The sequence below is a fragment of the Lolium rigidum genome, chromosome 4 (assembly GCF_022539505.1).
Source record: "Lolium rigidum isolate FL_2022 chromosome 4, APGP_CSIRO_Lrig_0.1, whole genome shotgun sequence".
Taxonomy (NCBI): Eukaryota; Viridiplantae; Streptophyta; class Magnoliopsida; order Poales; family Poaceae; genus Lolium; species Lolium rigidum.
The window spans coordinates 59,976,020-59,991,077 of record NC_061511.1 but is presented as its reverse complement, the minus strand read 5'-3'; the positions used below and the strand labels follow the sequence as shown (position 1 = coordinate 59,991,077).

The window sequence follows — 15,058 nt, the reverse complement described above, 5'->3', positions numbered from 1 at the left end:
TGTGAGACATATGATACATGCAAGAGTAAAGCAACTTTGATGATCAATCGAAAACAGAAAGAATTGGTTACTTATATAAGCATCTAAGCACTTTAAGTGAAGCACATGCAAATATACAAAAGAAACCATGGCAGAGCAGCTATAAATAAGCCCACACCATGAAGATCCTCCTCCATCATCCATCCATCATACACCTAGAGCAAAAACATCAAATCTAGGCAAGCAATAATCAACACAAATCTATCATGAAGACTTTCCTCATCCTTGCCCTCCTATCCGTGGTGGCAACCATGGCTAACGCCACTGTGGAGCTTGACCATACAGGTCAATCTCAACCACAACAGCCGTTTCCGCAACCGCAACAGCCATTTCCGCAACTAGAACAACCATTTTCGCAACTCCAGCAACCGTTTCCGCAACCCCAGCAACCGTTTCCGCAACCCGAGCAACCGTTTCCGCAATCCCAACAACAATTTCCGCAACCCCAACAACCGTTTCCACAACCCCAGCAACCATTTCCTCAGCCAGAACAACCGTTTCCGCAACCCCATCAACCGTTTCCGCAACCCCACCAACCATTTCCTCAACCTGAGCAACTGTTTCCGCAACCCCAGCAACCGTTTCCCCAACCCGAGCAACCGTTTCCGCAACCCCAGCAACCGTTTACGCAACCCCAGCAACCATTTCCCCAACCCCAGCAACTGTTTCCCCAACCCCAGCAACAATCTCCGCAACCCCAGCAACCGTTTCCGCAACCCGAACAACCATTTTCGCAGCTAGAACAACCGTTTTCGGAAACCCAACAACCGTTTCCGCAACCCCAACAACAATTTCCCCAACCCCAGCAACCATTTCCGCAACCCCAACAACCGTTCCCGCAACTAGAACAATCATTTCCACAACCCCATCAACAGTTTCCGCAACCCCAACAACCATTTCCCGAGCAGCAACAACCATGTGTGCAGCAACAACAACAAGTTTTCCAACCAATTGTACAACAACTGTTGAACCCGTGCCGAGATTTCCTCGTGCAGCGGTGCAACCCAGTGGCGATGGTGCCGTTCCTCCGGTCGCAGATCCTGCAACAAAGCAGCTGCGAGGTGATGCGACAACAATGTTGCCAGCAGTTGGTGCAAATCCCCAAGCAACTCCAGTACCCTGCCATATATAGCATCGTGAACTCTGGCTTCAGCATCGTGAACTCTGGCTTCAGCATGCAGCAACAACAACAGGGTCAGGGCTTATGCCAGCCTCAGCCACAACAAGCGGGCCAAGGATTCATCCAAGCTCATGATCTAGCTAAGTTCGAGGCGATGAGGAATTTTGCGCTACAAACCCTGCCGGCGATGTGCAAGGTGCAGGTTCCATTGTACTACTCCACCTCCCCGTACGACGTCATTGCTATTTAGTCGATGGACCGTCGATGTAATAGTGACAAATAAAGTGGCATCCACTAACATGTGTGAACCCAAGCCACTACTAGTCCAAACTTGGAAATAAAAGACAAACATTTCTTGTCATCATAATATTTCTTGTCCTTATTCCACTTCACGTGCCACATTTAGATGTTCATTCCCGGCCACAATCTTATACATGCAAATTAATCAGAACATGAAAGAATGGATGCAAAGCTTGGGTTGAGTTGAAGTACCATTCAAGTAAGGAGTGCACAAATTAACTCTTTAACGGCGATGCTTATGGGTTGCAACGTGCAACGGTCTTGACTGCTGCATCTAGTTCAAAATAAAATATAGTCAGAAGTGCACAAATTAACTATTTAATGGCGATGCTTATGAGTTGCAACTTGCAACGGTCTTGACTGACTGCATCTAGTTCTAAATAGAACTAGCAAGGATCGGCGCGGCGGCACGCCGCGCCATATGGTGGCTAACTGATGGAAATGTTTAGTAGTTGTAAATGTTTGTGGGCTATGAAATTCATTGTGAAGAAACAGAAAACAACTACCATGAAACATTTCACTGAAATAAGCCTGTATGCTCTCTTACGTGTTAAAAATTTCTTGGTTCTCTTTATATACACCTGCTGGCTTCACATTTCACTGAAACAGCTACTATCAAACATGTTAATATGGCATGAGAACATTTTTTGGGCATGGAAGGAGGAAGCCGAAACAGCTACACATCTTTCATCTGTTGGTTCCCTTTATATACACCTTCTTGCTTTAGTTCCAGATTGGCCTTCCGCATCTTAGTTCAGCTCGTCAGTACCCAGGCTGCCTCCACATCTAGCTTAGCTTATCAGTACCAAGGCTACCATGGAGATTTTTTCTGTTAGCAAATGACGTAGAAATGAACATGAACAGTATGTCGAATTCCCATTACCCGAGTGATAAAGTTGATTACCTTCCCTTCCGAGTCAGTTGAGCACACGCATCATCTTCCCGTCCTCTGACATCTGATTCACCATTGCTCTTTTTGCCATCCCCACTCTGTTCCCGTCAAGAAGTGCTTGGAACAATGTGATGACCCTCTTTATCAAGACAGACTGCAAACAAAAGAATACAATTTAGCTTGTAAGCCATCTGAGTAGTACAAATAAGCTAGCGGTACTAATATTGCTAAGATCTGGTTACATAATTCATAGAGGTAGGTTCACTGGGGGAAATGCATACTGTGTGATTTACATGCCATTTGGCAACTGAAAGAGATTTGGGAGACTCTTGGGCTCGCCAACAGGAGCATTTAGACAAACCTGTCGTCCATCTCATGCTCACCGCCAAGTGTTCAACAAATAATGGCCGTTTAGAGAGCTGGTTAATCACAAAAATTGACAGGAATGCATAATCCTAGCGAAAAGCGTGCTTTACAGTCGGATAGCAAGAAGACTAATAAAAAGAAGACCAAATGTTTTGCAGGGAAATAAATCCTAATGGAAGAAAATTGACAGCAAAGTAGGAGGCCATGTCAGCTATTCACAGCATTTAGCCTTGTTTGGACTGATGTTGTTTGTGAACATGTAATCATTCTCTCTGGGATTTAGCATGCATCACCAAATGTACAATTCAGTAAGACTAATTGTCAGTGTGATTCATTATTATTCTTATTCTTAGGCAGTGGCCAAATAAACCATTCATAGACTGATTATATGGCATTCCACTTACATAGAAAATGCATAACACAAAACGATTCAGCATAGACTACCCAGTGCAAGTGTGTTTCAGAACCAACTATAAAGCTAAATGGCAAATAAGCTCGCTGCTCTAGCTTAGGCACTGTTATGCATCAGGGAGATGAGCTGGTCCCTCTAATCTTGTCTTCAAAAAAACAGATCCTGGAAGTGATGGAGCATGAAAGTACTTCAATTAACTAAGTGAATAGTGTATACATATTGAAAATGCGTGGACTGTCATCAGAAAAAGCTGCAGTGTAAACCAGAAATAGACAGCAAAATCACACAGACAATATAAGTGTCAAACATTTAATAATCAGTGTCAAACATTTAATAATCAGCTGGATATACTGGAAGTACATGCATAGCATTGAACGTATATGAGTTTGTAGATTAGAGTGTACATTTCTACAGATGGTCAAGTATTTCTTGGTCTACAATGTTTCTTGTCTCTATAGCTCGTACGCTAGTTTCACCTATTGCAAGTGTCTTTAAGCCCTTTCCTGGTGCATGATGATTAAGCTTTTTGGCATTCTTGAATGAAGCTAATGAACTAAATTAGCTTCATGTCCAAACTAAAAGGATCTATATGATCTCAGCACAACTGACCATCTTTAAGTTTGCAATTTCATTGAACATATCATAAGGATATATCCAATCTGGGGAAATTGCTAACACACCGATGTTCAACAAATGAATTACCTTTGTTACTCAAATTCGGGTGTACAAATATGCTTCATTCTTTAATAGTCTATAGAAAAAATATACAGCAAGAAATACTAATAGAGTTCTATTTATCTAGAATTCAGGTGTGAGAGTTAAAAGTAGTATCTAGGAGAACTCTAAGACATAAACTTAAATTCTGAACACACCATACTCAACTGAAATTATAATCTAGATCAGCACATCTATTAAAAGCACAACCAACGAATGAATTAGTAGGCTACTTTATATGAACGTTAGTTGGACACCTGATTGCACTTTCTCAGCTCCAGCGTTCATTTGGCAACCTCATTACACTTCCTCAGATCTACTCGTCTCATTAAAATAGCAAACAACAAGGGTGGAAGCAAAATAATAATTGTATTAAAAGTGCATACACCACAAATTAAGGGGCTCCTTTGGAAGTTAGAACAGAAAAAAGGATTAGCTTTCTGTATATGGAGCGTCAGTATTAGCTTAACCGGGTAATAGTTACACCATTCAGTTATTTAGGATTCAGCGCAAAAGTTTCTTGGGTTATTATGTCAATGTATGAAGCATTGCAAGCACCAATGCAAAAAACCTTAATGGCTAAAGATGAATGTCTATAAAGTGTTGCATTTGAGCCGTGTATGTTGAGAGAATACCATTAATCATTACCTGGCCAAAATCAAAAAACGTTTTCTCTAAATCCATGAATCCATTCAGAACCATTTTCTCTTGAATATGGAAGTTGCTTTGTAGTGACGCACAACTGGGTGGTATGCACTACCTTTCAGCCTGCTAGATCGAGATGAGTTGAGAAAAATCCATGCCTGCAACATATAAACCATTTAAGAGAGTACTTATGGTGGCTCCTACCAAATTAGCAATGCTGCACCAAATATCAGTTTAACCATTTATAGGATAAACAAAGCATGTTTAGAACCACCTAATTTGCAGACTTAACCTAGATGTTCCATGAATAGGAATTTCCTCTTTAAACATCACGTTGGTAGATCCCAATTGGCAACGGGCAAGCAGCAGAGAGCGGGCATACCTACTATCCTGCACGATTCATGTCCTTGTGCTCGCATCGACGCCCTGTCGGAGGTAGAACAGGTGAAAAACAGGGAACAGTATGCTGGCCGAGAGCAGAGATGAAAGCAGAGGAGCCGTGTATACCGGATTACCTGAGACAGAGAGGAAACACCCAAATTGCAGAGGTGCCAACCCCAATTCCATCAAGCCATGGTGACCACGGCGAGCAGCAGTTTCAGCTCCGCCTCGTTGGCTCATCCTAGCGCGGTAGGGCGAGCCATGCCGGGCATCACCGCGATTCCAGCCGTCAGCAGGGACGACGCCAACTTCCCCGAGGCTCCAGGATCGATCCTAGAAGCCTGCCTTCTCCCAGATGGCGTATCGGACACGGCGGCGGTCACAGATCTTGAAAACGAAGGAGGACGCTGCGGAGCGGCCCCGACACATGAGCTGCTCGTGCGGCAACACCCGCCCGCCCTAGCCGTGCTTTGGACACGCCTCTCCGCGGCCATCCGAGGTCCGACAACCGCCGTCCCGCACCGACGCTGCCCCGCCGTACTTCATGTGCGGATCTTGGAACATTATGGGATGTTCATAGGAGGCCGGCCCGCCAGCGCTGCCACCACTGGCGCGGCGGCGCCGCGGCGCGACGCGCAACTTAGAGGCTTTGGAGCCGGACGTGAAGGCGGATAGAGCGCGCCCCAGCGGCGTGCCTGCACATGTCGACCGAATAGGACGCCACCGCGCATCCTTGCCTCATATGATGCCGGCCTTGTGGAGCTACAGGCCTGGATCGTCGGCGTGTCGCCCTGAAGTGCTGGACTGCTGGTGCAGGGAGGGGAGGCCGCTGCTCCGACCGATGGCTGCAGCTGACATGTAAGAGCATCTCCAGTCGCGCCCCAAAACCGCGCCGAATTGAGCGTTTGGAGAACGTGTTTTGTTCGTACCGTTTTTGGGGGACGTCGCTCCCCAGCCGCGTCCCCCAAACGCCGCCCCCAATCAGGAATTCAAATTGTTGCATTCAAAAGAGATCGTTCCCGACGAATCGTCGCGATCAGAGTAGCGGCGATCAAAGCACTGGATGCGCGATCATATTACAGACCATAGTGCATGCTAAATTAGAAGAAGGGGTTGGCCGACGGCGACGTATCCTGAGTCGACGCAGGCCCGTCGATCACGATGACCTCGTCGCGATCTGCCTGGTGCTATGCATGCTCCGTCTGCTCCGCCGCCGTCGCATAGGCCGACGATGGTGTAGCTCGAAGACGCGTCAGCCGGCTCTTGCTCCGCGGTTGCTGCCGCTGCCGCTTCCTGGGCCGCGGCGTCGGCCGCCGTCATTTTAGCTTCGATGTCGTCGAGGATCTGGCCTTTGAAGCAGTTGTGCGCCGCCCGCGTCCGGGGAGACATTCCCTCTGTCGACGCTCTCAGCAGGGACATGTCGTCCCTGCGTTTCTTGAGCTCCAACTTCTCCTCTTGCCTCTTGAGAAGCTCCGCCCATCTTTCGTCGGTCTTTTTGTCGCGGGAGAGAAAGGTCGAGGAGACGTCCGCGAGGCATTTCGTGATCGACGCCTGCGTCTTCTCACACGACGCGGCGTCGGCCAAGGCGGCCTTGGCAGCCTTGTTGCCAGTAGGACGCCCTGCCGACGTTGCCAGCGGCGCGTCCAGATCAATGGCGTCCTTCCCCGTGGACAGCGACAGGCGCGTCAACCACCATTTCTCGTTCCCTTTGAGCTTGTTATAGCAATGCATCAGCGCGAACGACTTATGCACATCCGAGTTCCTCCGATAAACCTCCATGGCCCTATCAAACTAGCCAAAGAAAGCGGAATCATTTCATCGAACACAATGTAGGCGCTACAGATTATGGAAGAAAGAGTCGTACCATTTGGGAGAGGTCGGCGCCGCTCTCGGCTCTGGTCACTAAGTCGTGATGGTATCCATGGAAGGAGTTCACCGACGCCTGGATGATGGCCCATCGCGACGACATTGCCTTTTGGCTCCTCTTCATTGTCACTTTGTTGTACTCGCTCTTGATGAGCTTGCGCTCATCGAATTCGGCCTTGATCCTCGCCCAATACTTCCCGTATTTTTGGTTGGCGCCGATTATGGAGTCATGGCTCACCGTCGCCCACGACTCGCACAGACAAAGATCCTCCAAAACCGTCCACTTGGGGCCTCGTGTGCCCGATGCCTTCTTCTTCTTTTTCTTCTTCACGCCGTCCGCGTCTTCCTCCACGAGATCATCCTCACCGGCACCCTCCTCGTCCTCTTCCTCGCCGCCCTCGCCGCCCTCTTCGTCCTCATCGTCGTCCTCGTCCTCCACCTCCTCCTCTTCATCGTCCTCCTCGTCCTCACCCCCGCCCTCTTCCTCAGCACCCTCGGCACCGGCGCCGTCGAATTCGAGCGGCCCCCTGCGGCCAGTGAAAGGGTCGCCGTCCGCACTGGGTCCTGGCTCGCTGCTCGTATGCTAGGGAGTAGAGGTTGTTGGGGTTGAAGCCGCCATGCGGCAGCGCATCCTGGTAGTGGGGCGAAAAGTTAGGCGTCATGCACCCGGGAGTGCCGGAGGGGCCGTCGTTGTAGAAGGCGGATGACGACGGAGAGAACACTCCCGGAACGTACACCGACACTTTCGTACTATATGGGCGCGTTGGTGGCGGCGAGACATCCGACCATTAAGTGCTGGTGCTGGCGCGCCGCCAGAGCCTTCTTCTCCTGCTCCGCCGCCCTCAGTCCTTTCCGCTCCGCCGTCGACATCTTCCGGCGCAGACAGTTGATACGTCTCCGACGTATCGATAATTTCTTATGTTCCATGCCACATTATTGATGATATCTACATGTTTTATACACATTATATGTCGTGTTTATGCATTTTCCGGCACTAACCTATTAACGAGATGCCGAAGAGCCGGTTCTTGTTTTCTGCTGTTTTTGGTTTCAGAAATCCTACAAAGGAAATATTCTCGGAATTGGACGAAATCAACGCCCAGGGTCCTATTTTTGCACGAAGCTTCCAGAAGACCGAAGGGGGAAGGAAGTGGGGCCACGAGGCGCCGACACAACGGGGCGGCGCGGCCTGGCCCTTGGCCGCGCGGCCCTGGCGTGTGGGGCCCTCGTGTGGCCCCCCGCGTTGCCCTTCCGCCTACTTAAAGCCTTCGTCGCGAAACCCCCAGTACCGAGAGCCACGATACGGAAAACCTTGCGAGACGCCGCCGCCAATCCCATCTCGGGGGATTACGGGAGATCGCCTCCGGCACCCTGCCGGAGAGGGGAATCATCTCCCGGAGGACTCTTCACCACCATGGTCGCCTCCGGAGTGATGAGTGAGTAGATCACCCCTGGACTATGGGTCCATAGCAGTAGCTAGATGGTTGTCTTCTCCTCATGTGCTTCATTGTCGGATCTTGTGAGCTGCCTAACATGATCAAGATCATCTATCTGTAATTCTATATGTTGTGTTTGTCGGGATACGGTGGATAGAGAATACTATGTTATGTTGATTATCAATCTATTACCTATGTGTTGTTTATGATCTTGCATGCTCTCTGTTATTAGTAGAGGCTGTGGCCAAGTTTTTGCTCTTAACTCCAAGAGGGAGTATTTATGCTCGATAGTGGGTTCATGCCTCCATTAAATCCGGGACGGTGACGAGAAAGTTCTAAGGTTGTGGATGTGCTTGTTGCCACTAGGGATAAAACATTGATGCTATGTCCGAGGATGTAGTTATTGATTACATTACGCACCATACTTAATGCAATTGTCTGTTGTTTTGCAACTTAATACTTGGAAGGGGTTCGGATGATAACTTGAAGGTGGACTTTTTAGGCATAGATGCATGCTTGGATAGCGGTCTATGTACTTTGTCGTAATGCCCAATTAAATCTCACAATATTCATCATATCATGTATGTGCATTGTCATGCTCTCTTTATTTGTCAATTGCCCGATTGTAATTTGTTCACCCAACATGCTATTTATCTTATGGGAGAGACACCTCTAGTGAACTGTGGACGCTGGTCCATTCTTTTACATCGAATACAATCTACTGCAATACTTGTTCTACTGTTTTCTGCAAACAATCATCATCCACACTATACATCTAATCCTTTGTTACAGCAAGCCGGTGAGATTGACAACCTCACTTTTTCGTTGGGGCAAAGTACTTTGGTTGTGTTGTGCGGGTTCCACGTTGGCGCCGGAATCTGCGGTGTTGCGCCGCACTACATCTCGCCGCCATCAACCTTTAACGTGCTTCTTGGCTCCTCCTGGTTCGATAAACCTTGGTTTCTTTCTGAGGGAAAACTTGCCGCTGTACGCATCACACCTTCCTCTTGGGGTTCCCAACGGACACGTGTTGTACGCGTATCAAGCTCTTTTTCTGGCGCCGTTGCCGGGGAGATCAAGACACGCTGCAAGGGGAGTCTCCACAATCCAATCTCTCTACTTTGTTTTTGTCTTGCTTTATTTTATTTACTACTTTGTTTGCTGTATTATATCAAAACACAAAAAAATTAGTTGCTAGCTTTACTTTATTTACTGTCTTGCACTCTATATCAAAAACACAAAAAAATTAGTTACTTGCATTTATTTTATCTAGTTTGCTTTATTTACTACTTTGCTAAAATGGCCACTCCTGAAAATACTAAGTTGTGTGACTTCACAACCACAAATAATAATGATTTCTTATGCACACCTATTTCTCCACCTGGTACTACAGCGAGAATTCTTTGAAATTAAACCTGCTTTCTTGAATCTTGTTATGCGAGAGCAATTTTCACAGTGTTAGTTCCGATGATGCTGCTGCCCATCTCAATAATTTTGTTGAATTGTGTGAAATGCAAAAGTATAAAGATGTAGATGGTGACATTATAAAATTAAAATTGTTTCCTTTCTCATTAAGAGGAAGAGCTAAAGATTGGTTGCTATCTCTGCCTAAGAATAGTATTGATTCATGGACTAAATGCAAGGATGCTTTTATTGGTAGATATTATCCCCCTGCTAAAATTATATCTTTGAGGAGTAGTATAATGAATTTTAAACAATTAGATAATGAGCATGTTGCACAAGCTTGGGAAAGAATGAAATCTTTGGTTAAAAATTGCCCAACCCATGGACTGACTACTTGGATGATCATCCAAACCTTTTATGCAGGACTGAATTTCTCTTCGCGGAACCTATTGGATTCAGCTGCTGGAGGTACCTTTATGTCCATCACTCTTGGTGAAGCAACAAAGCTTCTTGATAATATGATGATCAATTACTCTGAATGGCACACGGAAAGAGCTCCACAAGGTAACAAGGTAAATTCTGTCGAAGAAACCTCTTCCTTGAGTGATAAGATTGATGCTATTATGTCTATGCTTGTGAATGATAGGACTAATGTTGATCCTAATAATGTTCCATTAGCTTCATTGGTTGCCCAAGAAGAACATGTTGATGTAAACTTCATTAAAAATAATAATTTCAACAACAATGCTTATCAGAACAATTCTAGTAACAACTATAGGCCATATCCTTATAATAATGGTAACGGTTATGGTAATTCTTATGGGAATTCTTACAACAATAATAGGAACACACCCCCTGGACTTGAAGCTATGCTTAAAGAATTTATTAGTACACAAACTGCTTTTAACAAATCTGTTGAGGAAAAGCTCAATAAAATTGATATTCTCGCTTCTAAGGTTGATAGTCTTGCCTCTGATGTTGATCTTTTGAAATCGAAACTTATGCCTAATAAGGATATTGAAAATAAAATTGTTACTGCAGCAAATGCCATCCAAGTTAGAATTAATGAGAATATAAGATTGATGGTCGAATTGCATGCTAGGTGGGAAAGAGAAGAAAATGAAAAACTAGCTAAAAAGAGTAATGTAGCTAAAGTTTGGACTATTACCACCACTAGTAATGTTAATGATTCACATGTTGCTGCACCTCCTACTATCAATGATAAAATAATTGGTGTTGGCAATGTTTCCACTCCTAGTGCAAAGCCCGCAAAACTGCTGAAAGCTGCTAAAGCTGCTTGAAACTGCCTGTGATAAAACTGCTGAAATTTTTCCAACATTGGGGATGATGATCCCATTGCTTTAGATTGTAATGGTTTGGATTTTGATGATTGCCACATCTCTGAAGTTATAAAGTTCTTACAAAAACTTGCTAAAAGTCCCAATGCTAGTGCTATAAATTTAGCCTTTACAAAACATATTACAAATGCTCTCATAAAAGCTAGAGAAGAGAAACTAAAACTTGAAACTTCTATTCCTAGAAAGCTAGAGGATGGTTGAGAGCCCATCATTAAGATGAAGGTCAATAACTTTGATTGTAATGCTTTATGTGATCTTGGTGCAAGTATTTCCGTTATGCCTAAGAAAATTTATGATATGCTTGACTTGCCACCATTGAAAAATTGTTATTTGGATGTTAATTTTGTTGATAATGCTATAAAGAAACCTTTGGGGAGAGTTGATAATGTTCGCATTACCGTTAACAATAACCTTGTCCCCGTTGATTTTGTTGTCTTGGATATTGAATGCAATGCATCTTGTCCCATTATATTGGGAAGACCTTTTCTTCGAACTGTTGGTGCTACCATTGATATGAAGGAAGGTAATATTAAATATCAATTTCCTCTCAAGAAAGGTATGGAACACTTCCCTAGAAAGAGAATGAAGTTACCTTTTGATTCTATTATTAGAACAAGTTATGATGTTGATACTTCGTCTCTTGATAATACTTGATATACACTTTACGCGCCTAGGCTGAAAGGCGTTAAGAAAAGCGCTTATGGGAGACAACCCATGTTTTTACTACAGTATTTTTGTTTTATATTTGAGTCTTGGAAGTTGTTTACTACTGTAGCAACCTCTCCTTATCTTAGTTTTGTGCATTTTTGTGCCAAGTAAAGTCTTTGATAGTAAGGTTCATACTAGATTTGGATTGCTGCGCGATAACTGATTTCTTTGCTTGTCACGAATTTCGACCTGCCTCTCTGTAGGTAGCTCAGAAAAATATGCCAATTTACGTGCGTGATCCTCAGATATGTACGCAACTTTCATTCAATTTGGGCATTTTCATTTGAGCAAGTCTGGTGCCTCAATAAAATTCATCTTTACGGACTGTTCTGTTTTGACAGATTCTGCCTTTTATTTCGCATTGCCTCTTTTGCTATGATGGATGAATTGCTTTGTTCCATTAATGTCCAGTAGCTTTATGCAATGTCCAGAAGTGTTAAGAATGATTGTGTCACCTCTGAACATGTTAATTTTTATTGTGCACTAACCCTCTAATGAGTTGTTTCGAGTTTGGTGTGGAGGAAGTTTTCAAGGATCAAGAGAGGGAAATGATGCAATATGATCAAGGAGAGTGAAAGCTCTAAGCTTGGGGATGCCCCGGTGGTTCACCCCTGCATATCTCAAGCGTCTAAGCTTGGGGATGCCCAAGGCATCCCCTTCTTCATCGACAACATTATCAGGTTCCTCCCCTGAAACTATATTTTTATTCCATCACATCTTATGTACTTTGCTTGGAGCGTCGGTTTGTTTTTGTTTTTGTTTTGTTTGAATAAAATGGATCCTAGAATTCATTGTGTGGGAGAGAGACACGCTCCGCTGTTGCATATGGACAAATATGTCCTTAGGCTTTACTCATAGTATTCATGGCGAAGGTTGAATCTTCTTCGTTAAATTGTTATATGGTTGAAATCGGGAAATGCTACATGTAGTAATTCTAAAATGTCTTGAATAATTTGATACTTGGCAATTGTTGTGCTCATGTTTAAGTTCTTGCATCATATACTTTGCACCCATTAATGAAGAAACAGCTAGAGCTTGCTAAATTTGGTTTGCATATTTGGTCTCTCTAAAGTCTAGATAATTTCTAGTATTGAGTTTTGAACAACAAGGAAGACGGTGTAGAGTCTTATAATGTTTACAATATGTCTTTTATGTGAGTTTTGCTGCACCGGTTCATCCTTGTGTTTGTTTCAAATAACCTTGCTAGCCTAAACCTTGTATCGAGAGGGAATACTTCTCATGCATCCAAAATCCTTGAGCCAACCACTATGCCATTTGTGTCCACCATACCTACCTACTACATGGTATTTCTCCGCCATTCCAAAGTAAATTGCTTGAGTGCTACCTTTAAATTTTCATCCTTCGCCTTTGCAATATATAGCTCATGGGACAAATAGCCTAAAAACTATTGTGGTATTGAATATGTACTTATGCACTTTATCTCTTATTAAGTTGCTTGTTGTGCGATAACCATGTTTTCTGGGGACGCCATCAACTACTCTTTGTTGAATATCATGTGAGTTGCTATGCATGTCCGTCTTGTCTGAAGTAAGGGAGATCTACCACTTTAATGGTTAGAGCATGCATATTGTTAGAGAAGAACATTGGGCCGCTAACTAAAGTCATGAATCATGGTGGAAGTTTCAGTTTTGGACATATATCCTCAATCTCATATGAGAACATTAATTGTTGCCACATGCTTATGCATTAAAGAGGAGTCCATTATCTGTTGTCCATGTTGTCCCGGTATGGATGTCTAAGTTGAGAATAATCAAAAGCGAGAAATCCAAAATGCGATCTTTCTCCTTAGACCTTTGTACAGGCGGCATGGAGGTACCCCTTTGTGACACTTGGTTAATTAGGACAAGGTGCAGGCACTATTAGTATACTATGCATGAGGCTTGCAACTTGTAAGATATAATTGTAATATCCCAGGTTTAGAGGCAATAAAATGAGAGAACACCAAAGTGTGCATTGCATTCATGCATAGAAAATCCGGGGAATTTTCGCGCTTTCAAATAAAACTTACCACAGTAACTGAAGTTTCACTTGACTTGCTGGAATTGAAGTAGATCATCAAGTCAACGAAAATATGGTGGAGAACCTAGGTACCAGCGCACCTGATTTCAAAAAAATCGAAAAACGTTATTTAAATATTTCAAAAAAAGTTGAAATAATTACCTCGCGTACATCTCATCTCAATAGTTATCTGGGAAATTTTTCAGAAAAAAATACGGCCGTACGTGACTCATACAAAAATGTGAAAATGAAGTTTTGTTATACTGTGAATAGTATACGTATAGTCATTATACTATGAACAGTATAGTTTGTTATTTTTTTGTAGGCTACATAATTTCATATTTTAGCTTGAAATTTGACATGCACATACCTACATATGTGCTCCAGACACATGATTTATGCCGAATTTTTTGAACCAATTTTAGTATTTTTTTCGATTTTATTGCTAAAAGCGGGTGCTGGCGCACCCAGGAGCCAAAAATTCGCGTCCATCAAGTCAAGCGCTATAAACTTCACTGTGATCTTTGTTAAAACCTTATTTTGGGTAGAGATGATTTGATCTATGGATTAGATCAAATGGAATTATATTACAACAACACATTCTTTAAGAATCAAACCCTAACTTATTAACACTTAAAAGTTAGAAACTACCTTTGTGTGTAATTTAATTCACTTATAAATAAGGTAAACCACAGGGTCTAAAGTGCATAAAAGCCACACATTCTTATTTAAATCATAACTTATTAAGTATATGGAATATCATAAAACTAAATCCATTTACATTACGAATTATAGTTCAAACTATTTGAATAAAACTAACTATGAGTATTTTGAAACTCATATGATCATGCCTTGGTGAAATCAAACACCAACTATCCAAATTTGAGGAATAACCTTCAACCTTGATCTTTTGATCAATATTATAATATAAATCCAATCCAATATGATATAGTGATTCATCAACAATAATAAAACCATCCACAAGATATTTAGTAACAAATGCCACTTGGCTATCTAAAAATAAATCATATGAGAGGATAATGATCATGCCACATGTGATGAAAATATCTACATGACTTGCTTTCCAAGTTATGCCACCTCATGCTCAAAGGATTTCTATGGATGAGGGCATGGCAACTAAGCACCTTACTCATCTAACCAACACAAGAGTCACCACCTATGTGTCATGATACTAGAGCTTGCCCAAGCCTATAAATAGAGCCACACCCTTCATCCCTTTGCTCATCTTGTAGCATGATACATGTGAACAAACACATAGAGCCACTCCATATGAATTAGCTAGGATCAAGATGAAGAAGCTAGGAGGTGGAGGCATACCACAAGAAGAAGGTTTATCGGATTTCCTGAAGAACAAGCTACATAATATTGCAAGGTAGA

At 43.4% G+C, this 15,058-nt stretch overlaps 1 protein-coding gene and 1 long non-coding RNA gene across 2 annotated transcripts; one reads left to right on the top strand and one right to left on the bottom strand.

Moving 5' to 3' along the window:
* Positions 1-245: 245 nt before the first annotated feature.
* On the top strand, positions 246-1,409 carry LOC124647141 (avenin-3-like). Its single transcript, XM_047187121.1, has 2 exons — positions 246-324; positions 886-1,409. Exons 1-2 carry the CDS (start codon positions 246-248, stop codon positions 1,407-1,409), a joined length of 603 nt encoding a protein of 200 aa, XP_047043077.1.
* Positions 1,410-2,071: 662 nt separating this feature from the next.
* Positions 2,072-3,805, bottom strand: LOC124708203. Its single transcript, XR_007005060.1, has 3 exons — positions 2,633-3,805; positions 2,364-2,505; positions 2,072-2,270 (listed from the first exon to the last, which is right to left on the bottom strand). It is a non-coding gene; the product is annotated as an uncharacterized LOC124708203 (long non-coding RNA).
* Between the last annotated feature and the right edge of the window lie 11,253 nt (positions 3,806-15,058).

Excerpts from the sequence above, each read along its gene's own strand:
- LOC124647141 (XM_047187121.1), top strand. The coding sequence starts at position 246 with ATGAAGACTTTCCTCATCCTTGCCCTCCTATCCGTGGTGGCAACCATG. Across the intron at positions 325-885 it reads TGTGGAGCTTGACCATACAG|AACAATCATTTCCACAACCC; the intron begins GTCAATCTCAAC and ends TCCCGCAACTAG.